This window comes from Ranitomeya imitator, chromosome 10 (assembly GCF_032444005.1).
Source record: "Ranitomeya imitator isolate aRanImi1 chromosome 10, aRanImi1.pri, whole genome shotgun sequence".
NCBI classification, from domain to species: domain Eukaryota; kingdom Metazoa; phylum Chordata; class Amphibia; order Anura; family Dendrobatidae; genus Ranitomeya; species Ranitomeya imitator.
Window position 1 is genome coordinate 135,123,748 of NC_091291.1, and position 26,381 is coordinate 135,150,128.

At 42.8% G+C, this 26,381-nt stretch overlaps 2 protein-coding genes across 2 annotated transcripts in view; one reads left to right on the forward strand and one right to left on the reverse strand.

Moving 5' to 3' along the window:
- Nucleotides 1–1,891: 1,891 nt before the first annotated feature.
- Nucleotides 1,892–18,072, reverse strand: IL18 (interleukin 18). Its single transcript, XM_069742704.1, has 5 exons — nt 17,955–18,072; nt 14,856–14,906; nt 8,583–8,720; nt 4,532–4,665; nt 1,892–2,565 (listed from the first exon to the last, which is right to left on the reverse strand). Exons 1-5 carry the CDS (start codon nt 17,971–17,973, stop codon nt 2,350–2,352), a joined length of 558 nt encoding a protein of 185 aa, XP_069598805.1. The 5' UTR covers nt 17,974–18,072; the 3' UTR covers nt 1,892–2,349.
- Nucleotides 18,073–23,425: 5,353 nt separating this feature from the next.
- The window catches only part of TEX12 (testis expressed 12), a 70,646-nt gene continuing 67,690 nt past the window's right edge, over nt 23,426–26,381 (forward strand). The window contains exon 1 of the mRNA XM_069742754.1: nt 23,426–23,544. Coding sequence (XP_069598855.1) covers nt 23,439–23,544 — 106 coding nt within the window. The 5' untranslated portion in view covers nt 23,426–23,438. The remainder of the gene's footprint in view (nt 23,545–26,381) is intronic.

A 26,381-nucleotide genomic window follows, 5' to 3' on the forward strand; every position in this document is an offset into this window, starting at 1 on the left:
AAAAATAATAAAAAAATTATATATATATATATTTTTTTTTATTTTTTTTTATTATCATTTTTATTATTATTTTTTTTCAAGAACTCGGCAACGTGTTCTATTCACTGACTGCTTGTTTGTTTTTTTTTGTGTGTGACCTAATTTAACACCTTTTACATTTTTTTTCGAACATCTACAAAAGCTCTTTGTCAGCATTTGCATTTTTTTTTATTCTTTTTTTTTTTTTTTTTTTTTTTTTTTAAATTTAACGTGAAATCTGCCAACCAAAAAAAAAAAGGGAACAAGATGTTTGGATGTGTGTTGTGCAACTTCAACCATGTATTTTCTGGGTCTTTTGGTCGTATTGCAAACTTAGCTTTTTTTTGAGTTAAAAGTTACATGATCCTTTTTAAAATGTCACATGTTGGTCTTCAACTGCGCCAAAAAAACTGCAAAAAAAAAAAAGAGTAAAACGCTTCTGCACATACATTTGAAGAAAAATTAAGTGTCGAAAAGCTTTAAAAGAAAGTGCAAAACGTAATGGATTGGGCAGGAAAAAAAAATCAGCAAAAAAAGAGAGAAAATGACAAAAGAAAAAAAGTTCAAATTAATTGACGAATCATCCCCATAAGTTGTAGTGTGTCCTCTGTATCGTGCAATGTTGGACCTCATGCTCTGATCTTGGGGATATGCAACTTCAATGGGGAAGAACTTGCCTTTCATTTGTTTGGACTTTTCAAACTAAATCATAAAAATGTTGCTAATCTTTTAAGTCCCACAGTCCACGTTCAATTTGAGCAATTTTTTTTAAATATATATACAGTAATCCTTGTGTGTTCTGGCATCATTTATTTAACGATAAAACCGTGTTCCCGTCATGAATGGCTGAGCCTCTTTTCTTGTATCCTGTTATATATTTTGGCTTTGCAGCAGCTGTCTGACACTAATTGCTGAAGTTAAATTTTTTAGATATCTCCTAATAAGAAGTCCTTCTCCATTTTCTCCTGTGTTTTTATATTTCTTTCTTTTTACCAAAAGTTTGACTAAGGAAATAATACATGAAGGAAATGTTAGAGACCTTGATAAAGTTTTATAAAACAAGACGATGAAAAACAAACAAAACTAACAAATTTATAGTATTCCCAAACTGAGGAAGATTTCTTCAAAGGGTATTCACACCTTTAAACATTAAAGGGGTCATCTGTCTTTTCACCCCCACAAAAAAAAAAAAGAAACTTCAGAGCATTTTTATTTTGTGCCGGGGCTGCAGAGGTGGCTCATGATAGTAGTTTTAGCTTCAGACCGTTCTTCCTCCTTCCTATGTCTTCTCTCCTTGGACTAGTCCTCCTCCAGGTCTAAACACCATCTTGCCAATTCCAAAAGGAACCCCAAGAACTGTGAGCTCTCATGTGGTGCCAATGAACCTTAGGAGGCAGTCATGACCCATAGATGTACCATCAGCAATGTCAGAAGGTGGCAAAGCTGTAGCAGTCTAGGGACCATCGGGGAACTATGCCGATTCTGGGCTGAAAATTAATAAATTAGAAAAGTTGTGTGCCCTGATATGCAAATTGTCTCTTCAGATAGGACGAGGACTTGAACTCTAGCGCCACTTACTGGAAGTAACAATCTTAAGTCAATATCGACCCTTTAACGATCCTTAGGATAAAAGCCAAACCATAATCTCAACTTGTAGGCACGTGTTTTGGGATATTACCCCCTCCTCAGTGCAAAGCATGAGCTCTAATTTCACCTCTGACTGGGGTAATGTTTTTTTTTCTTGTGGAAGGGTAAGGAGACCTAAAGGCCGTGCAATGCTCCCCAGAGGACTAGAAGTCTCCTTACTCTGTTACATCAGGCTTGTTACTCTCTAAAAAGAGAAACAATGCTACGATACACAGATTGGATGGTGAAAAGTATAAAACCAGACATTTCCTTTAATGACGTATCCACAAGATAAGCCATAACGGTGTTACGCATCCCACCGCTTGGTCCTGCAGAATAGTATTACACTAACCCCACCAAGAGTGGTCTTCCCGATTCCCCCCACCCCTTCTACTTTCTTAGCAGGACCCATAGAAGTGAATAGTAAGCTACACATATGTGGTGGCTAGCGGTCAGGAACCGATGGATAGGCCGTAAACGTCAAAGGTGGGAATACCCCGTTAAGACTAAGGTTTGGTATTTGCAGGGTCATACGTGCCATATCCACTCACGAGATGCCATCCCGTTGAGTAATATGGTGCAGGTGACTGAAAACCACACACACGGCGATGTCATCTGTAAATGTGTCACCAAGTCTTTACGATTCGGCGTCGGCCAGAACGCCATCAACTCCTTTCCCTCTTCGTTTGGCTTCTCCATTCATATCTATGACCAGTTTAGATTAAACTTTTCTTTTTCGCTGAAACTTTTACTTTCCTGGAGAACCAACTTCTGTGTCCCACCTTCGTTACTGACTGCTAAATAATAGCCCGATTTTAGAGCTGATTGGAACTTGAAGCCGCCGTCGTCTTCGCAGAATTCTTTTTGGAAAAAGATGACGTCACTGCGGTTTCCGCCAATATCGTTGGGTAAGTCTCCTTTCTGTAAGAGTGAAAGCGTCCACATATTACTTTAAAGTGCTAGAGAACATGCCCAGTCCTGAGTCTGCCCTTCATTGACCCTTCTGCTTCTTCAGGCATTGTATCAATCAACACATTAAAACAAATGGACACATTTTTAACAACTGAATTAAATGTATTTTTGTTATTTGGGTATTATTAAATATGTTGGACCATTTGGCTTCTACAACCTGTGTGTATATGTGTATACGTACATGGACTGCAGGGTAAGTTACCAGTCAGTCAGCAAATAATGCAGTAAATGATAAAACTGACCTGCTATTATGATTCTCTAGGTCATTACGAGTTCGTAGATGGCATACATGTATAGATTCTTTTTTATTTAAGGGGTGAAACAAAAAACTCAAAAGTTTGTCAACCCCCTCCCCCCTCAAAAAAAAAAAGCGCCATTTTGAGACCTGTAGCTTCTCCATTTTTTTGTCATCCGGGGCCGGCTGGGAGCTTATCTTTTGCACAATGAGCTGAAGTTTGTATTGATACCATTTTGGTGTGGATACGATGTTTTGATCTCCCGTTATTGCATTTTATTACAATATTGCGGTGACCAAAAAAAGTAATTCCGGCGTTTTGATTTGCGCAGTTTACCGATTGGATTGATCCATTTTTTATCTTGATAGATCAGGTGATTCTAAAAGTGGTGATGCCAAATGTGTATTTTTTTTAAGTTTTTTTTTTTGTTTGTTTTTATTTTGAATGGGGCAAAAGCTGCGATCTTCTGATCGCTTGTGTTACACATAGCAGGGCTTCAGCTGCTTTGTGTAGCAGAAATGCTCATCTGCTATGAAGGCCGGCCACAAGACAGCGCTCCTAGCAGTTCAGCAATGACAACCACAGCGCCCCACGATCATGTGACGTGGGCGCCGATGGGCGAAGCTAATGGCATACATCCGGTCTGCACGAGTTAAATGCCACTGTCAGAGATTGACAAGTCTATCTCGTAGTGGAGGCGACCGGCGGGGCAACAAGTCAGCGAGACCACTCGGCGCAAGGATGTTTCTCGTCAGTGAGGTTGATTACACTCTCACTTCTCATGAACCAAGGTATGCACAGTCCAGATTTCGGTACAGTCAACCGTCTCTTAGCAGTTACAGCCATTTTTCCGAGTGACTCGCTCTGTACAATCACAGGATGTTCAATTTTTTTTGCATTCTCAAATTATATATGCAATAGGACAGAAAGAGTGAACTCACGTGCTCTTTTGGGGCATCACAGTGTGACGAAGGCTGGCTTGGCTATTAAAATAAGCAGTCACTCCAGCTCTATTTTCTGCATGGTGCCACCTCCTCCTGCTTTAGTGACGTCTCCTTGGCCTGAAGTCATACAACATAGAGGCTGTCAGTCAAGCAGGAGGCAGCGGAGGGCGGTGAATACAGCTGAAGTGACAGGCTTCAGATCTACCATAGCACTTCAGCCTCATTTGCATACCAGGTCAAATGATGATTTTCTCAGTAATGGTGGAAAGGACTGACCATGTAAAGGTATTTCTGGACTTGTCTTTGAAAAAAGCTACATGGGCAAATAAATCGTTTGGGGACTGAAATCTTGCTGACAGATTCCCTTTTACTTAGGTTTTTTTTTAACCAAATCAACTGAATATGTCAAGGTCACTTTATTGCATACTTCTTGGATTGGGGCAGCTCTGTTGGCATAGTAAAGCGAGTCTGAGTTGAATGATGATATTTAACCCTGACCTTTTTTCCTTAATAATATCTTGCTGGCCCTGATTTTTGATCACTACATGTCCGGCATTGGAAGCTTTCTCCACGCTGCTAGTACGGGTGGCACTGTGCTTGTACTGATTATTGAAGGGGCACTTTGGTCGCCATTATTGGAGTGTAGCCAGTAAACTGTGCATCACATCCCAAACCTCCTCAAACGCAAGTAGACGTGATCTGGCCGACCTTCAGTCTCCTCTGACGTTGTCTTACCTTGAAGTAAAGCTGCATGTCTTCCGTGCAGCACATGTAATATTTCTTATCTTTATGCTTTACTCCGAAGGCAACTGAAAGTCCGTCACTCCTGCAAGTTGAGTTATATATCTGAAGCTCAAATCTCTGCCAGTCTAAAAACAAAAATATGAAACACACACAACTTTGTCTTATTTTAATTTTAACGGCTAAAGTTGCTGACCGTTGTGAATTTTTGAAAACCGTACCTGCAAATTTGGGCATTTCCTGAGCCAAAAAAAATGAATTTATGTACATCCCAAATGTTGGCGTTTTGGGGGTGCTCTGAGGGCAGGACTTAAATGTCCTTCCAACACTGATGTTGGTAAGTAACAATATAGTTCCATTTATCAGCTGTATATTTGGGGTTCAAATTCTGTCCTGGTGCTCTACACATACATGTGCTTTCAGTTGTCGAGATATGAGTAATAGTATTTCTACAATAATCCTCCACGACAGCACCACAGGAGGATATCACCCCACCCTAATAGGGACAAGAAACACAAGGAGGTCAAATAGCCCCTTCCTCATCCTCTCTGCAGTGTTTTTCCTGTCCCTATTGGGATGTAGAGGTCAGTAGACACTGTTTAGAAAATACCTGGAATAACCAGGCAGCAGAGATCAGTTCGACTGCCTTTGCCTTTCCTATTCAATGCTGCTTTGGTCTCCTCAGACTCGGGACTCCTCATCCAGTCTGCACCCTCGTGTAAAGACGGGTGAGTGTTAGGCTGGAGGTCTCTCTGAGTGCATGTGTAATGCACGCCCAAGTCTCATCGGAAGTAACGTCAGACGCCGGGCGCTCCCTCATGACGTCGCTTCCGGTTGCATTCATCATCTCTGGCCGGTTACAGAGGATTTGGCGGAGGATCAAGATGAAGTCCATCAAATCGACGGTCTCCTTGATAGGTTAGAACTTCGTCATGGCAACCATTCATTTACAGGACAGTTATTATGTCCTGATCCAACCTACAGGAGATTTACAGTTACCCAAGGAAAACAAGTACAAGATGAGGATATCCAGAAGCAGATCTTTTTGTAGGTCACCAGAACTCAAAAGTAGATCAGTACTTCCCCCTGAACCCAACCAATGCCTGCCTAGGCGAGGACTTATTTACCCACCAGTAGAAATTCAAACTTGCATATGTTTCCACAGATTCAGGTCCTAGCAAGAACCCTACAGAGGATAAGAGCCGAGAATGTCAAGGTAATCCTAATAAGCATCTCTCTAGCTGAAGAGAAGCTGATTTGGCATCTTGAACAACTTGAGGATTGAAAATCCTCTGATTCTCCCACCAATCAGAAACCACCTTAACCAGGGCCCAATCTACCACCCAGCCTGTGTCTGGCTGCTTGGCTTCTGAGTTCACAATTTTAAAAACTAATGGCCTCTCAGATTGTCATTCAGACCCTCCAAAAGAGTATAAAGCGAGTGAAGCAGTGACTCAGTAAAGTTCAAAGGAAGATGTCTTTAATGTCCAAAACTTCCAAATAAAAAGGCAAAACGGTATCCTCCAGGACGTCAAGACAGTCCGCATCTGAGACCGGTTGCCGTGGGCAACTGCACCACCGTTTCATGCTGAGTGGCGCCAGACGTTAGCTTCCCTTGTTTCTGTTTTACCTCACACAAGCTGGATGTTGCAGACCCACCTGATCTGCAGCTTGCAAACCAACACTGGTACATCCAACCAAAGGGTTGGGATCTGTGGCCATGGACCACTTGTAAGACCCGGCTGTAGAGATTGAACTGCCCCACTACCATCCTGTAGTTCACTCCAAAAATATAAGCCCATGTCGGGTTTCCTTAAATCTGCCGTGGCCAAATAGCTTGACCAAGTCCGCACTTACTTTTATCCTGCACTGCAATCACAGCTATGTCTCTGACTGCAATGCACTCCACCGGCCTCAGTACGCTTCTATGCGCATCCTGGGGGGCTACATACTGACCCTCGCACACAACACCCCTCACTGTCACACACTAGTGACAAATGTCATATATAAAATATGGAAGACCTTTGAGACTTGGCGTGCAGCTAATCCTCCAGACCCTAGACTTCCTGCAAGAAGATCTGGAAAAGGGCCTCAAACCAAGCACCGTCAAGGTTCAGGTTGCAGCCCTAAGCTCCTATTTTGACCAGAGCATAGCAGATCACTGCTGGGTAAAAAGGTTCATGATTTCAGCTTCCTGTTTTACGTCCCAGATTGACCAAGCTAATCCCATCCTGGGACCTAAATATTGTCCTTGAGGGTCTGACACTACCGCCATTTGAACACTTAACCTCGATAGAACTGGACAAACTATCCTGGAAAACCCTTCCTGGCAGCGATCACTACAACAGGCAGGAGAGTGGGTGAACTTCAGGCCCTTTTTAATCTATGACCCATATTTGAGAATCCTGAATGACAGACTTGTTCTCTGACTTGACCCATCCTTCTTGCCCAAGGTGGTCTCAGAGTTCCAGAGGTCACAGGAAATTTTTCACTCCTTCTGCCAAAATACAGCAAATGATAGAGGAAGAGTTCCATTCCTTAGATGTAAGAATAGTGACCCTTCGTTACCTCCAACAAATGTAACCTTGGAGGAGAGATCAGAATCTTTTTATCCAACTCTGCGGCCAAAATAAAGAAAAGAACACCTCAAAAAGCACTTTTACAAACTGGATTAAGAAAGCAATTTGTGAGACATATCAACACCAAAACCTCTTGCCCCCAGAAAAACGTGCAGGTCGCTCCACTAGGACCGTGTCTCTTCTGGGCTTAGAAGACCAGCGCTTCCATTGAGCAGTTCTGCAGAGCTGCTATCTGGCCCTTGGTTTATACCTTCTCCAAACAATATAGGCTAGACTTAATGTGTTTGAAAGACTTATCCTGGAGAACGTTTGTCCTAAAAGCTATTGCCCCTCCCTAACATTTGTCGTTGATATTCCTACTTTCCTCCTGTGGTGCTGTCGTGAAGGGTTATTGGAGAAAATAGAATTAAACTTACCGGTAACTTGGTTTCGAATAACCTTCCCATAAAAGGACGGGTAATTCTCTCCCCTTTCTCGTTATTTCTTGTATTACTTTGAATCCGGTGATAATATATTTTGAAGCATTCATACTCTTGTGATCCTTTAGAAAAACACTGGAAAGAGGATGAGGGAGTGCCTATTTGACCTCCTTGTGTTTCCTGTCCCAATTTGGGTGAGCTGACATCCTCCTGTGATGCTGTTGTGGAGGATTCTTAGAAACCAAATTACTGTTAAGTCTAATTCTATTTTCTGGCCAGTATAAAACCTGTATCGTGCATTATTTTACCTGTTCAGGCTTTACCTCTTATTTTAAGTTGCCTCTGAGTTACATAGAGACTAGCTGCTATAAGTCTATCATATACAACTCACGCAGCACAGACATTAGAGATTGTTGCTCTCCTGTCTTTATGCAGCAAATGTTCAGGATCAGCAGCGGTGTGAGTATCCTACAACGGTGCTGAGCAATGTAGCTGTGAATCCAGCTTTGGGTTGAGATAAAACACTTAATAACCACCAACAACTATGCAAATATGTAGAACACATTAAAAATCAATAGAATAGAAAAATAAAACTACACATAGATGTTAAAAAATAAAATAAAGTTACTTAGGCTAGAACGAAGTAATGGCTCATATAAAGCATATCTCAATAGGTGTGACACGTAAGCATTAATCCAAGCGACAATTGTCCCATAAAAGCCGCACAACAGAGGGTAACACATACAACACAGGCAGGACAAGTAGAGTTGGCAAGTATTCCTAGAATGCCCAGCGAGACCGGGAGCCATACTAACTGAACCAGAGTCTCTGGGCTTTCTAGTAATTCGTCAGTGACTGTTTAAGAAAGATTTTCATCATCTCTTAGGACAAGGATCCTTGAACTCCTGAATAAAAATGAAATGTAAAGACTCATCCTCTCCTGGTTGCAGGCTTCAAAAAGTTGTCCGGTATGCTTTACGTATGGAACAAGTCTAACTGATCGATAAACATTAAGAATGCATTGGACACAATGGCTGCTCTCACTACCTGATCCTGGGTTAGCAAAGACCGCAGTACCACCATCGGGGTCATCCGGGTGAGCTTCCAAGCATTGTTTGAAAATATTCTCAATAGTTGCTGTTATGCACCTTTTTGACTTCCTCCATGCATCTGTCTGTAAATTGTCTGTAATGTCAATAATGCATTGAACATTAGAGAAAGGTAAAAATATAGACACTTGATACTGAAATTTAAATTGCTCCTGTACTTTCTGATGATCTTATTTCATACAAAAAGTGATAAACAGACAATCTACAAAAAGTTTTTGAAGTTATTTTGTTTTACTCCTGAAAATTTACCCATAAGTGCCGGCCTATATGTGTTTCCTTTCCTTTTAAATTGCTACCTACTACCTGTATTCAAATGTAATTAATCTCTAACAAAGACACTGAGACGGATGACAGGAAGTGGTGGCGGGTCTTGTCTCTCTACAGGAAGTGGGGGGAGGGTCTTTGCCTCTCTATAGGAAGTGGGGGTGGGTCTTGTCTCTCTACAGGAAGTGGGGGGAGGGTCTTTGCCTCTCTATAAGAAGTGGTGGCGGGTCTTGTCTCTCTACAGGAAGTGGGGGGAGGGTCTTTGCCTCTCTATAGGAAGTGGGGGTGGGTCTTGTCTCTACAGGAAGTGGGGGGAGGGTCTTTGCCTCTCTATAGGAAGTGGGGGCGGGTCTTGTCTCTCTACAGGAAGTGGGGGGAGGGTCTTTGCTTCTCTATAGGAAGTAGGGGTGGGTCTTGTCTCTCTACAGGAAGTGGGGGAGGGTCTTTGCCTCTATAGGAAGTGGGGGGCGGGTCTTGTCTCTCTACAGGAAGTGGGGGGAGGGTCTTTGCCTCTCTACAAGAAGTGGGGGTGGGTCTCTGCCTCTACAGGAAGTGGTTGGTCTTTGCCTCTCTACAGGAAGTGGGGGAGGATCTTTGCTTCTCTACAGGAAGTGGTTGGTCTTTGCCTCTCTACAGGAAGTGGGGGAGGATCTTTGTTGCTCTTCAATAAACGGTTCATCTTTCTCTCTCCACTTGAAGTTGTGGGGTTTTTGTCTCTACAGGAATTGGGGGGTCTTTGCCTCTCTACAATAAGTGGTTGGTCTTTGTGTCTCTACAGGAAGTGGGGGGTCTTTGCTTCTCTATAGGAAGTGGGAGGTCTTTGTCTCTACAGGAAGTGGGGGAGGCTCTTTGTTGCTCTACAATAAGTTGTGGGTCTTTGTGTCTCTACGGGAAGTGGGGGGGTCTTTGCTTCTCTACAGGAAGTGGTTGGTCTTTGCCTCTCTACAGGGTGTGGGCTCAGGTCTTTGTCTTTCCATGAAGTGGGCTGGGTATTTGTCTCTATAGGAAGTGGGGCATCTTTGTATCTACAGCAAGTGGTGTGTTGTTTTTTTTCTCAACAGGAAGTGGGGGCAGGTTTTTAGCTCTGTACAGGAAATGGGGCAGGAGATGGAACTCTACCAAAGTGTCATTGCATCACTTTGTAATCTACACATTTTATTCAGATTTTTTTTATACAATAGTATAAACAACCATTTTTATATTTAGAGGTGATGTCTGATTAATGTGACTTTATTTGAATTGACGCCAGGTCGGCAATGAATTGATGTGCTACTTCTTAATCACCCAGCAATTAATTTGTCACCAGGGGAAGCTACGACATACTTGCCAATTTTTAGGGAGGCATCATTGGAAGGAAGCAACCGTGGCATGCTAACTGGCTGTCAGATCTTTTTCCCTATAGCTGCAACTCCTTTTTTTTTTTTTTCCAACCCATACCTTCCCCATGCATCTTCCACACCCCTATATATTTATTCTGATGTCCTGAAAGCAACGTTTGTAAAGTGCTCCCAGAATATTTCCTTATTCTTTCGGTAGCCCTCCCCTTTTTCTTCCAGGAAGGTCAAGAGTTGGAAATCTATTTCCTCTCCTTACTTGCATCTTAATAAATGAATAATTGCTTTGGTCTAGCAGAGCTAGAGCTGTCTATGTTGGCTTTTAAAGGTAGGTCCTAAATCAGATCCCTTTTTAATAAAAGTGATGGTGATTTCATCTTGGAGATGGATGTGTAGACTGGTTCGGGATTTCTGGTAGTTATGAAGAGTGTGAGGAAAAACACCTCACCATCTTCTATGACTGGTATGTTCTGGAGCACAGATAAACGTCTTTCGACACAAAGCAGATTTGAAGGAGAATCCAGCTTCACAGAGTTAAAACTTCATTATTAGTGAATCTTATCAGCAAAGTGGTGAAGTTAAAATAATATGTCCATATTCCATGTCTGTGTCAGCCCGACTATCCATGTTTTTCTGGTGTTTCCACCCTTAGTCATGAAGACACAAATTCATTAATGGTGGAAACGTCAAACGTGTCGTCAAACTAGTTTCTGACCACCCAGACATGGACTATGCACATGTTGTTATCTTAACATGGTTTTTAATCTCGCCACTTTGCTGATAAGGTTCACTAATAAAGAAGATTTAACTCCATGAAGTTGGATCCTCTTTCAAAGTTACTAGTAGTAGCACCTTTGGTCTACACATAACAGGAAGTCTAATGGATGATCTAGACCCATCGGGAGTGGTTATCATTTATTTCTCATGGTCCCTTCCGCACAGGTCTGTACAGTTATTGGTTGTTTGCCCAGACTGTAACAGGATTTATAGCTACCAGTCTCCTTATCTGTGAATTTAAGGTCACATTTACAATGCATTTATTAATGCTGACCCTAGAAAGTATCAATAAACATGAACCAATGTTTACCCGACTGGTCATAAATCTGTTTCCGGCTTGGTAGAGATAAGAGTTTTACTGCAACGGAAGTCAATAAAGATAAAATAATTGCTGGAATATTCAAGCACCTGGTTATTTCTATATATTCTATTTCACCACACCCCGATATAATGTGTTACTATCATTTTTTCTTTATTGTTCCTTTTGAAATAAGCACAGTAATATGAGGCCGGTACCAAGCAACAACCGGTGTGACAGAAAGTGACAGCTGTGTGACGTTCTAGTGAGAGATGAATGAATCAAATTCATCATGAATTTCCTGAAAAATGCTGATTTGCCAGAATGCAACATTTTCGAGATTTTTTTTCTATGTGCATGAATCTACCAATTTTGTTGTAGTTTGTAAGGGGTTGAAAAACAAAATAGTCATTTGTCATAGGAGCGACACTTGCCTATATTCTTCAAGCTTCAGATCGGTCTTCCAGTGCTGATGAGTCCTGTGGGGCAATGTAGGTTATTGTCATGCCCCATCTGACCGCATTGGGGCATCTTGAGACAAAGTCAACGATAGAAGGCCGTTCTGAAGCTAGCAGAATTCAAGGTCAAGGACAGGTGAGTATAATATTATGTTTAACCCCTTTCTGGTCCCCTAATAAGACCTGAATTGATATTTCTCTAGTGCAATTTGCAGACTGATGTTCTATGTTCTATGTTCTGACCCGGCTGTGTTCCTGTTCATTCCTCTTGATGCCCTCTCTCTGCATAACACTTGTTTTTGATTGACCCCCTGTACTTCGACCCGGTTTCCCCCCCTGACCCACATATTTGGTTCCTGATTTTGTCTTTGTCTCCACTTCTGTAGCACAGATCTGACTTGTTGGGTTCAATCCCTCATCTTGATCTATTGGCAAGCAGCTACTCTGTTGAGTCAACCCAAGGGCCCCTGAATTGAAGGCCATATTCCTGTGTACAGGTTAAACAGTGAAAACAAGGGAGCCTTAAGGTACCGTTACACTTAACTATTTACCAACGATCACGACCAGCGATACGCCCTGGCCGTGATCGTTGGTAAGCCGTTGTGTGGTCGCTGGAGAGCTGTCACACAGACAGCTCTCCAGCGACCAACGATGCCGAAGTCCCCGGGTAACCAGGGTAAACATCGGGTTACTAAGCGCAGGGCCGCGCTTAGTAAGGGCTATCCCACACGTCCAGATAATTCCGGTACCGGAAAAAATCGGTACCGGAATTATCCGTGTCCGTGTGCCCCTTCGTTTCTGTGGCACATCAGTGTGGCACACATGTGCCGCCAATGTGCCCACTGGGTGCCACACGGAGCGTGCAGGAGACAGCGCTAAAGTTTAGCGCTATCCCCTGCATCGTGCTGAAGCCGCCATTCATATCTTCTGTGCAGCAGCGTTTGCTGCAGAGAAGATATGAATCCATTTTTTTTTGTGGTTTTTCGTGTATAAAATAAAGGTCCATGTCCCCACCCCCTGTGCGCCCCCCCCCCCCCCCCGCTTTTCTGAAAATACTCACCCAGCTCCCTCGTTGGCTGTCGCTGCTTCCTCTCGTGGCCGCACCTTCTACTGTATGCGGTCACGTGGGGCCGCTCAATTACAGTAATGAATATGCGGCTCCACCCCTATGGGAGGTGGAGCCGCATATTCATGACTGTTATCGGCGGCCCCACGTGACCGCATACAGTAGAAGGTGCTGCCAAGAGAGGAAGCAGCGACAGCGAGGGAGCCGGGTGAGTATTTTCACAACAGCGGGGAGGGGGCGCACAGGGGGTGGGGACATGGACCTTTATTTTATACACGAAAAACCACAAAAAAATGGATTCATATCTTCTCTGCAGCAAACGCTGCTGCACAGAAGATATGAATCGCGGCTTCAGCACCATGTGGGGGGGACAGCGCTTACTGGAGCGCTGTCTCCTGCACGGCACATGGATTGGACACGTACAACGTCCGTGTGCGGTACGTGTTTTACACGGACCCATTGACTTTAATGGGTCCGTGTAATACGTGTGCTCCCACGAACACTGACATGTCTCCGTGTTTGGCACACAGAGACATGGTCCGCAAAAAATCAATGACATCTGCACAGATGCATTGATTTTAATGCGTCTACGTGTGTCAGTGGCTCCGGTACGTGAGGAAACTGTCACCTCACATACCGGAGCCACTGACGTGTGAAACCGGCCTAACGTGATGTTTACCCTGGTTACCATTGTAAATGTAAAAAAAAAACCAAACACTACGTACTCACATTCCGGTTTCTGTCACGTCCCCCGCCTTCAGCTTCCCGCACTGACTGTGTCAGCGCCAGCCGTAAAGCAGAGCACAGCGGTGACGTCACCGCACTGCTTTACGGCTGGCGCTTACAGTCAGTATGGGAAGCTGAAGGCGGGGGATGTGTCAGAAACCGGAATGTGAGTACGTAGTGTTTTTTTTTTTTTTTTTTAACTCTTACAATGGTAACCAGGGTAAATATCGGGTTACTAAGCGTGGCCCTGCGCTTAGTAACCCGATATTTACCCTGGTTACCAGTGAACACATCGCTGGATCGGCGTCACATACGCCGATCCAGCGATGACAGCGGGTGATCAGCGACCAAAAAAAAGGTCCTGATCATTCCCCAGCGACCAACGATCTCCCAGCAGGGGCCTGATCGTTGGTCGCTGTCACACAGAACGATTTCGTTAACGATATCGTTGCTACGTCACAAAAAGCAACGATATCGTTAAAGAAATCGTTATGTGTGAAGGTACCTTTAGATCCTGCTAGATCCAAATATGTGAACTGAGCTAGCCACTGACCATGTCTGATCATTGCAGCCATCATTTGCAACAACATCTGTGCAGCAATTTAACAATTAATCAACACTAGCACTTTCTTCCCTATTTTCTGATCTTCCCATGTGAAAAATTTTGTTGCAACCATTCTAATTCATATACTGTACTTCTCAATAAACAACAAAAGGAATATCTCGCTGATTGAAAAAAAAAAAAAAAACGGCTGCCGCATTTAGGAAGTAAAAAAGGAGAATTTCTGGAAACTCACGTTACTTAAAGGGAACCTGTCACCTGAATTTGGCAGGACTGGTTTTGGGTCATAGGGGCTGAGTTTTCGGGTGTTTGATTCACCCTTTCCTTACCTGCTGGCTGCATGCTGGCCGCAATATTGGATTGAAGTTCATTCTCTGTCCTCTGTAGTACATGCCTGCACAAGGCAAGATTTCCTTGTGCACTTCAGGCAAAGGAGCTGTCAGTCAAGTATGAGGAGGCGGAGCTAGGCGTGGAATAGAGCTGGAGCGACGGAGGCTTCAGATCTACCATAGCTCTCCAGCCTGACTTACATATCGATTGAAGCACCGATTTCTCAGTAATAGAAGAACGGACGGGTCATGTAAAGGTATCGCTGGACTTGTCATCGAAAGAGCTACATGCACACACCGTATAAACAATTTGGGGTTTGCGGTCTTGCTGATCCCTTTAAAGGGGTTAACCTTGTATGTTGTTGCGGTAGTAAAGTTTTGATTAACTTATACTCACCCCTGAAATGTAAGATCCCATCCAGTATGGAAAATATTTCAAAGTCAATTTCTGCAGAAGAAAAAAAAAAAAAAATTAAATACAACCGATAATGGTGATTAAATCCCTTTTAAATTAAACGTGTCGGGAGATCAGCTGTGATCTACGCGGAAAATTGTAAGTAAAGGAGCTGCGCAGCTTAGAGAGACGGAAAACATTCAGCACACCGCTAGTCCTCCACTCAAACCAGCGTCCATGTCTTCTCAATGGGGAGAGGGGACTAAGCCGCTGCCAGACGCTTCTGCTAGAGACTGATCAACTGTTGTAAAAAAAAAAAAAATGGATCAGATGTTTGAAACCTTTAAACTTCTTTGGAAACCTGAATTTGTTAAATTAAGTTCAAAGAGATGGAACTGCCGCAGAACGAGTCGTCTCTTTCATTGCTGGGCACGTATTCATTGTAGCGTTTCCTTAGTGCTTTTTCAGGAGGGCTACGGAGCACGCACACCTGAAAAAGACATAGTCTGCACAATCTCTCATTCCGTTCTACTCCTTTAAAAATGAAGAGGACTCCCATTCGGCTGACCAACATTTCAGATATGGGGGGAATCAGAGCTATTATATTTAATGAGTTTTTTTTAATGTATTTTTATACGGAGGTGCATATAATTATTATGATGTGCAGTTTAACATAGTTTTCCTTTTTATCAAATCTACCAGAAGGTGGAATCGATCACCTGATGCCACATGACATAAATAGATTGATCGGCCGTCATCACAGCAGCAAATTAATACAACATTAAATAGAATTATCCTTAATGGCATTCAATGGTTCGGACAGTAAGTAAGAGCCCGGGAACTTTACCTTTTTTTTTTTTTTTTTTTTTTGTCGAACAAGGATTTTTTTAATCACTTATAGCAGGGGTGGGCAATTAATTTTCCCAAGGGGCCTCATGAGAGACAGTGACTGGTGTGGGGTGGAGGCTGAACCGATCGTCTAAAGCTAATTCTGCTCAAAATTAATATTCGTACATAAGTAAAATGCAGTTACGGTAATTGTTTTACATTACCATTGTTTCACTTAATATTGAGGAGAATTAAGTATGATGACCTCCCACTATATGTATGAGCCAGCACACATCCCCTCTATATACCATAAGAGCCCACACGGAGCATCCCTACCTATATACATTACAAGCCCCCACATAACCCTTCTATATGAACCCCCGCTTAGACACCTAGATACAGTATGAGCCCCAATATACAGTATGAGATCCCACATAGTCTCTATACAATGAGACCTCATATAGCCCCTTGTATACAGTACTGGGTGAGCTCTCCCACAGCCTCCCTATATGCTGTGTGAGCCCTAACATAGCCTTTCTATATACAGTGAGCCCTTACATAACCCCAATACACAGCTTGAACCCACACATGGCCTGTATACAGTATAAGCTCTCACATAGCCTCCTCTATATACAGTATGAGCTCCAACATAGCCTCCTATATACAGTGAGAGCCCTACATTGCTGCGTTTATACAGTGTGAGCCTCCTATATACAGTATGATCCCCACAGTCTCTACATGGTGTGAGCCCCAATATAGACCCCCATATACAGTGTGAGCCCCACCATAACCACCTCTATATACAGTATGAGCTCCCATATAGCCCCCATATACAGTATGAGCTCCCACATAACCTCCTATATACAGTGGGAGCCCCAATATAGACCCCCATATACAGTGCGAGCCCCACCATAACCTCTTCTATATACAGTATGAGCTCCCACATAGCCTCCTATATACAGTGTGAACCCCAGTATTGTCTCCTCTATATACAGTATGAGCTCCCATATAGCCCCTATATACAGTATAACCTCCTATATACAGTGGGAGCCCCAATATAGACCCCCATATACAGTGCGAGCCCCACCATAACCTCTTCTATATACAGTATGAGCTCCCATATAGCCCCTATATAGAGTATAAGCTCTCACATAGCCTCCTCTATATACAGTATGAGCTCCAACATAGCCTCCTATATACAGTGTGAGCCCCAGTATTGTCTCCTCTATTATCTATATACAGTATAAGCTCTCACATAGCCTCCTGTATATACAGTATGAGCTCCAACATAGCCTCCTGTATACAGTGGGAGCCCTACATTGCCCCTATGTACACATTGCGAGCCCCCACATAGCCCTCAAAATACAGTATGAGCCCCCACAAAGCCTTTTTTCTTAAACATACCCCTTTATGGAGGGTGGAGTAATTAGAATATCCCATCTGCTCTTAGAAAATTGGTAGTTTGTGTTGTAACAAGATTTGAAGGGTTAAGTTTATCTGGAGATAGCAGCTCCCCTCCAAAAACGTTTTGCATAAGCCATGGCACATTGGGGTTCCGGGCCGCTCTCCCTCTCATTTTTTTTGCATATTTTCTTCTTGCATGTATTATTAAATGCCCCCCCTGGGATGTAAGCGGTGACCTGATATGGATCGCAGCAGAGGGACTAGGATACTTTGCTGTTGTTTTGGCAAGGGAAGAGTGTGACTGGTGGCCATCAACCACTATGTTTTGTTTTCCTTTTTTATCCTAATTTTGTATTTTTTGACTCGCTGCATATGTCTGTATACATTTTTGCAGTTATTGATGAAGGTCCTGAACTTGGACCCGAAACGTCTAACACATGTTGGGATAAATAAATCCTTTCAATACTTCACCGCTAAGTTAAGTGCCGGGTTTTGCTTAATTTTGACACTACAGTTTGGGAACCTACCCGAGCACTTTAAGTTGTTGTGCACACGTTTCTGTATCGCTTATTGTGGAGGTTGTCAGGGTTAGAGTTTTATGAGATAAAGTAGAGATTAGATTGAATCCCAATCGCAGAATGCAGCGGGTATCGGAGAACCCAAACATTGCTTCTACCTGTGCCGCATTAATGGGAAAAGTGCTTGTCACTTGAGGACTCGGGGTGCGGTAGGACAATACGAATATTACAGGGCTGCAGAGCTGAAATCTGATCTGTGCCTCGCTCATTACAATGTATGACGACTTCCCTTATAGTAAAACACACGATTCTCTACACAGCAGCCTTCCACAAGTCCCAAGGTCACGCTTACCTGCTGCTGTCATGTCCATGGCGCTGCTCGTTGTGCGTGACACCAGACGGAGCACAGGTGTATACACATCTAACTGTACAACCACCCACTTGATTTCTCACACTGAGGTCATTTCTGGGTTCAACGTCACGTGTTCTCATATGGGGAAGTTCTGTACAGATATCCTGCAGCACCGAGACACGTAGTCCTCAACAATGTAGAAGGATATTCGTAGCAATCCATATAATTAGTGATTCATACCAACAGAATGGAAGAAGCCACTGAGAAATCCTAGATGGAGCTCCACGGAGGCTTCCAGATTAAATGGGGTCAAGTCATCAGGGAGTGTGGGTGGTGGAATCCCTCCATGTGCTATAAATACTCAAGATGGACAGTGAAGGGTGCCAGTGTTAACACATTAGGCTACGTTCAGATTAGCGTTTCCCGACGCTGCGTCGGGAAACGCAGCGGCGACGCACGCGTCATGCGCCCCTATGTTTTACATGGGGGACGCATGCGTTTTTCTTGTTGCGTTTTCCGACACGTGCGTCGTTTTTGACGCTAGCGTCGGACGCAAGAAAACGCAACAAGTTGCATTTTTCTTGCGTCCGATTTCGTCAAAAAAACGACGCACGCGTCGCAAAACGCAGCGTTTTTGCGTGCGTTTGCACGCGTTTTTTCGTGCGTTGCGTCACCGACGCAGCGGCGCGCAACGCTAATCTGAACGTAGCCTTACACACAAACATAGTGCACACTTGTACATATATAAAATACACATAAGACTTGCACATGCACAATGACCCTTTTATAATGCACTTGTTCACACAACCAGAAGAATATTTATTGTTGTTGTTCATTCATAGTTTTACCAACCATGAAATTGTCTTTTTTATTTTATTATTTTTTTTTACTTAAGCTTTCCTATATTAGTTCTTATTTTTCTATACGTGGCATTTTCACAAACACAAATGCACCTTTTTACATTTGTATTAACTTTTTTTTATAAGTTTAATGTGGAAATACCTTTTTTTTTTTTTTTTCTGTCATGTACTGATCTCCAGATCTGGTCCTTGTATTGTACATGTTGTTATGATGCGCAGTGTTCATACACCGGGAGACACAAAAGCGCACAGAGAGGTAAAAAAAATACTCTGTTGTAAAAAAGTCACAGTAAATAAGCAAGTGCTAGTCAAAAGATGAAAAAATACAGGGTATTTAGTTAAGATGTTTTTTTGCAAAAAAAAGTATGTTAAGCTGCTCCACCAATCGCCAAGGTATACCCATAATAGAGCAGTCCTATCTAATGTATATAATCCCTATCTGATGTATTTAAAAACCTGATCATCTGTATAGTACCTGTATAAGCAGGGTTCAGAGAGGAAAAAATATACATGTGGACATGCAGGATGGAACAGCTACAATGCAAATGCCCCACAGAGGAGTGGTGGACTCCCCAGTCTTGTAGAAACAAGAGAACAATTATAAAATCAAAAACACATGGGCTACTACCAATTCAGAACATGCCCAAAGTGGTAGCATACATAGGTCTGAAGTGCACCCATAAAGTTATTGGTATATGTGGGTGTAACGTTTGACCCCATTGTACCATGTATTTGAGAATTAAAATAAGTTTGAAATAAAAAAAATAATTATCTTCCGATATAATAATGTGACCACTATCCCACCTTTCTGTATAATAAAGAAACCACTATCCCACCTTCCTGTATAATAAGGTGACCACAGCCTGACCTTTTTGTTTAATAAGATTACAACTACCCCAACTTCCCGTCATGTAAGGTGATCACAACCCCACCTTCTCGTTTAATAAGGTGACCACAACCCCTCCTTCTTGTATAATAAGGTGACCACTACTCCACCTTCCTGTACAATAACGTGACTACAACACTACCTTCACATATAATAAGTTTCAAGCTTATGAGCGTGGCTTATGGTACGGAAATATTAATGAATATGGCACGTTTGGAGAGTTGGGTTGTGTGATTTGATAAATGCGACTTGCATTTGCTCTGACCCGGTGTGGGCTACACATCTGAATTGTGGTGGATATTGCAATCCAAACTTGTCTGACAGGTCCGAGCAGAGGTATGTGCAATGTCAAAAATTAATTCTCACATGAGGTGTAAGGAGAGGAAAGTCGGACACAAAAAAGTCTCACATCAGCATGACTGTGAAATCTGAGCCTTTTCGGGGTTTTGTACAAGTGCCGATGACACATAGCCAAAGTTAGGGAAGTGAAGGTAGCAAAATTACAATTTAGACTTAACTCCTTCATGACCTGAAAAAAACAACAACTTGTCATTGTTTGTTATGGACAACAAGTGCAATTTGATATCAGAGGCATAAAGTTTTCTTTGGTATTCACTAGAGATGAGCAAATTTATTCAAGTTGTATTGAACGTGCTGCAAATCTTCAGCAACTCTCTTCAAGCGAACCCAGCAAAAAGGCGGCTGGCAGGATTTTAAATGGACGGGAAGGCATTAATAAAAATGTAAAAAATGATTCGCATGTTGTTCTCAGCCTCTTTCTTTCTGTGTAACCACTCTCCAGTTTGGTCTTCACTTCAACTCCGTCTTCTGACATCTTTGTGCCTCTGGTACTGACTAGGAGTTTTGACGTCTTGACGAACTTATGTGATGAGCCCTTGTCTGCCGTGAAGGCACCGAAGATGCCTGAAAACCAAGCCATACATTATGATGCCCTGGCACTTCCTTACATAGTGAGCCTTTGTCTGCCCCAAGTACTCTGAAGATGCCAGAAAACCAAGCCATACAACATTATGCCCTTGTATGTCCTTATGTAGTGAACCTTTTCTCTGCACTTAAGGCATTGAAAATGACAGAAAACCTGGCTATACAATGTTATGAAACCCCAACAGATCCTTATTTAGTGAGCCTTTGTCTGCCCCAAATACGCTGAAGATGCCACAAAACCAAGCCACCCTCGCTCATCACTAATCATTAAGTGTTTTTACTTTGTCTTTATGGCTTGGTTTTGCCTTTTTTCCTGTTGCACATGCAGATTGTTGAGTTTAGAAATCTCTTTCATAAAGAGATGACGGGTCCTCCTGTTTAGATTTTTCCGATCTGGAGGACTTGTCCAGTATTAAATGGACAACCATCTGTGTAATGCTTAATTTACCCTGTGTAGGTGCTGCGGCATAATAGATCACATACTGCCAGGCTTCTAGTTAGATATTTATTCATTTAAATTTTTTTAATCATTTTAACTAGCACCAAAGCAATAGAAATAGAGAAGATGAGGTCTGCCTGTACTCCAGGAATAGGGAACCAAATAGTTTTTATACGCAGTTTTGGAACCAGTCACAACGAAACCCAGGGTTTTGGTAAATCACAAAATGTTCTTTGTCATCAAACCAAGTATCTTAATATACATCCTCTTGGAGGCTAGTGTAAAAACAAAAAATATGTATGGCGAGATCATGAGATGAGAATGAAGACGTCAGCGGGGAGAATAGTGGCTGTAAAGTATGAAGAGCAAATGAGTAGATGGAGATGATAGAAATAATCTAGATCAGAGATGGAAGGAAATGTGACTTTGCAGAGGGAAACTGGGATAGAAAATTCTTTCTTGTAACTTAATCTTGTTCTCCATGTTGTCTTTTATACGTTTTTTTAATAATGAAATTTAAACACCAAGAAGGAAAACTTGTGAAATTCTGGAAGCCACAGGATGGAGACATGTTAATAAGTGCAGGAATTTCTGCATGTGGAGCTCATACTTGATACTGAATAAATAAAAATGTTGTTTCCATTTTTTTAATCAATTGCAGATCATTAAGTATTTCTCCATTCTGTGATTTCAATGATTACATTACTTTTTTTCCTTTTTGTTGTTGCAATATCTATGTTGAGGATTGTACAAGTAAGTAGCGGTGGTAGTTATAGAATTTTTATCATTAGGTTTGTCACAAGCCGCAACCTGGAAGGTTCGGTGTTTGCTTGAGGTGGAAGGTTTTTTTGTTTGTTTTTTTCCTATGAAGACACAACCACAACATTACTCCCCCATAACTGTCGGGGTCCTCCATCTGAAATACAGGACTCTGATGTGCACCCAGTGGCACCACTTGTTGGGAGGCAAACGGAGTCCAAAATAAGACATTTTAGACAACTGTTTTAGCACCTTTCCAGTGATGTTCGTCTTTTGTAATGGGACACAAAAGCAAAGTAGAATGTACACGAGGACTAATATTTGTAAATTAACAAGATAAGTAATCGGCTCAGTATCACGATCCCGCTACTCACTTTGTCCTAGGGACGCATTGAGTGACAGCTTAGCCTCCCTAAGGATAGCAGGGGCATACGGGGCTCTCTCTATTGTGAATGACATTTCAGCCACCCTATACTATGCAGGGTCGTGCTGGGCTGTCAGTATTGTGAATAGGATTTCCCAGCAAGTCAATCACGCTGGGCCTACTGTGTTTTCTACAGGTGTCGCCCTTTCAGGGAGATTGCCTGGCTATTTAGCTGGCTGACAATGGTTACGTGATTGCCAGTCATAGCTTTAGCTCGGTGCTGTGTGTGCCTTGATTCCTAGTGCTCTGTTATTCTGATCTTTTGCTGTCTGACCTTGCCTTTGACCATCCTTTTGCCTAGCCCTTTTATCTTGATCCCGATACCTCCCCAGAATTCTGACCCTGGACTATGACCTCTTTACTCCTTTTGTTTTGCCCCTCGGTTTATGATGAATTCTCTTGGTAATTTGACCCTTGACTTCCCTGCCTCATGGTATGTTTTGTGAGAAATGACGTTTACAGGTGTCACACTCCCCACTTCAAGTGGAAGTAGCTTAGATTCCCCAAAGATGTAGGAGGTGCTCGGATGGTCAGACTAGCTTCTTGGCACTCGATTAGAGCAGTAGACAAAAAATAGAGGTATTTTACAACACATCTTTATCAAAACATCCAGCTTATTCTTCATTAAAACCATTTTTTTTTTTTTTTTACTAAAAAGTAGACACTAAACCAAGGTGTTTCGAACCCATTGTGGATTCTTAATCGCAGCCAATCATCTTTGTGTCAAATGTCATAAGTGTGATTCTGCTTGAAAACAGATAGGGATCACCTTTGGTCCGATATCATGTCGCCCATCTCTTTCACAATAGATGGGAAGAAAAGCTTGTAAGGCGCAGGTCCGTCTTTCATGAGATGGGAGTCATAGGTTTGGAACCACATAAGAAATGAAAGGAGCAATTTTATATTTCGATAAGGGTCCCTCTAGTATATTTATTGGCCAAATTCTCTGGTCTCCTGCCAGAAAGAAATTATAATGTGCCTATAACCTGCCTTATCACATCAGTCAGTATATTTTTATCTTCTTGTACATCTTACTTGTCGTATCAAAGCTTTTGTTGTCAGTGTTTTCCAACAAGAAAAAAGTTTAATGTTTCATCGATGGAAACTTTAGGTTTAGGTTTAAGCATCAACTTCTTTTCTTTGTTCCATGCGAGAAAAAATCCTTCCTTCAATGATGACTCGAAACAGAAACTTTCGCACCCAGTCGAAAATTCTTGCAGGTAGAAGATCAATTCACTGGTCTTCGTTGGAATTTCTGGTGGCAATTTATGTTCCTAGTAAGTTAAGTCCTTGGTTAATAGTTGTAAATATTACTAAAGACACATAATGTATACTATAAATATGTAACCGTAAAAAACATGGATGACATGGGTAAAATAACAAGTTCTAAAGAAAAATTTAGACTTCTCATTTGAGAAGCATTCAATTTAAGGAAGGCTGACATGACCATTTTTTTTCTCACCCATATTTTGTTCACAATTATGGCTCCATCGATTCTTCTTAACCTCACCGCAGGTCTTTTGACCCAAGTTAGCAGCTGTGGCCATAAGGCTACTTTCACACATCCATTTTTCGCCGCCAGGCGCAATCCGTCGAATTGAGAAAAAACGCGGATCCAGCAAATTATGCCGCCGGATCCGTTTTTTTTTCCCATAGACTTGTATTAGCGCCGGATTGTGCTGGATGGCCTTCCGTTTTGTCCTTTTTTCGCCGGATCAGGTAAAAAATCCTGATCCAGCGGCCGGGCAGAATGCACAGATGAACTTTTTTTGTGTCCGGCGAAAAAACGGACAGCACCTGATCCAGTGCCGCCCGGCTTTTCTTGTAATGGAAGCCTATGGTGCCGGAATCCATTTTTCCAGTCTGTATATACCCAGAAATGGCATTCCGGGTCTCTCTCTCTCTTACCTCCTCCGATTGGTGAAAACACATCGACGAATCCGGCAGAAGAACTGAGCCGTCGCATCAGTTTCTTCACTCGTTTCGCCGGATCCAGCAATCCGTACCACCGCCGGATAATGCCAGACGGCGAGGGACGGATGTGTGAAAGTGGCCTAATGCAGACCAAAACGTATGACCACTGTGTGGTGGTGTGAACTTTCCCTTATACAAAGGAGTAATCAGAAACGTGAGCCAGGGGCTCTCATTCTGGACAAGAGGAGGCTATGGGGCTCTAAAGCTGGACAAGAGGAGGCTATGAGGGTCTCATTCTGGACAAGAAGAAGCTATGGGGCTCTAAAGCTGGACATGGGAAGGCTATGAGGGTCTCATCCCGGACATGGGACGGCTATGACGCTGTCATCCTGGACATGGGGAGGCTATGAGGGTCTCATCCTGGACATGGGGAGGCTGTGGGGGTCTCATGCTGGACATGGGGAGGCTGTGGGGGTCTCATGCTGGACATGGGGAGGCTATGGGAGTCTCATGCTGGACATGGGGAGGCTATGGGGCTCTCATGCTGGACATGTGGAGGCTATGGGGTCTCATGCTGGACATGGGGGTCTATGGGGCTCTCATGCTGGACATGTGGAGGCTATGGGGTCTCATGCTGGACATGGGGGTCTATGGGGCTCTCATGCTGGACATGGGGAGGCTATGGGGATCTCATGCTGGACATGCGGAGGCTATGGGGATCTCATGCTGGACATGGGGGTCTATGGGGCTCTCATGCTGGACATGGGGAGGCTATGGGGATCTCATGCTGGACATGCGGAGGCTATGGGGATCTCATGCTGGACATGGGGAGGCTATGAGGGTCTCATGCTGGACATGTGGAGGCTATGGGTCTCATGCTGGACATGGGGGTCTATGGGGCTCTCATGCTGGACATGGGGAGGCTATGTGGGGCTCTCATGCTGATCATGGGTAGGCTATGTGAGTCTCATGCTGATCATGGGGGGGCTCTGTGTTTGCACATATGATATATAGAAGGGGTTGTGTGTGGGTTCAAATGGTATATAGGGGATGTCCGCTACTTAATTCTGCTAAATATTAAATTATACAATTAATATAAAATAACTACAATTAATATGTTAATATTGATCAAAATTAATTTCAGACTATTGGTTTGGCCTCCACAACAGTCAGTCTCTCGTGGCCCCTAGGGAAAATTAATTGCCCACCCCTGCCGTATCGTGTTACCCTCACCCTGTGTTGTCTGAATAGTATTAAGCCCACGGGGAAGGAGAGCGGGCGTTCAGTGGGATGAGCCCTGGTCTATGTGGTGTTTCTAGACAGCCGGGCCAGAGGACAAGAGCACCCGCTGACCCCCGTTTCTCCACAAAGGGGTTTAAACCCTCAGGTATTATATTATATGTTCGACTCTTACCTCAACATAAACCGCATCACTTTCTACATTTCCAGCCTTCAGGATGTAATTTCTTTTTCCTATTTTACAGCTGATGGTTACCGGTAATCCGTCTCTACCATGAGCATTGTCTTTGTATTTGTGCAGATAAAATGTCGTTTGCTCCGCTGTAACACAGACATATTGCCAAACTCCTCAGTGTGGATACATTAATAATAATTTCCATTTCTTACATTACGGCTCATCTTTAGTTTTGTCAGGTTTCTGATTCTTTACTGTAAGAATAGGATAGCCTGCAGCTCCATACCTGTCAGATGCATCATGAATCAATGGGACGAATTACAATTCATTTGGATCTGTGAATGCTATTATGGCTCCCAACTCAACAGGATGGGTGATAACTTGCTGTTCATCAGAAGCCCGACCCACCAAATCCTGAGAACAGGTCTCTAAAGTCGTGGCTTAAATGTAGTAATGGCCGTGCATGTCCACCATCATTCTATTAATTGTCTGTGGGTCTCGTTTTTACTTTTTGATCGTTTTTAACTATTTACCACTCAAGGTAAATAGAAGCTATTGCATACCTACAGTATCCTGGACAGGTTCAAAAATGGCATGGGACTTTTCTGGGTGGACGATCAACAGTTCGTCTAGGTCATTTTTAATGATCTGTGGAAATCCATTTTGCCTACCAGCACTCATTTTGAAGGCATCAAATTCATCTGTAATTACAGGATAAAAATGGAAGCTAAAACTCAACTTATGATCTGTTCGCGTTACATCAGAAGTACAGATTTATATACTAAT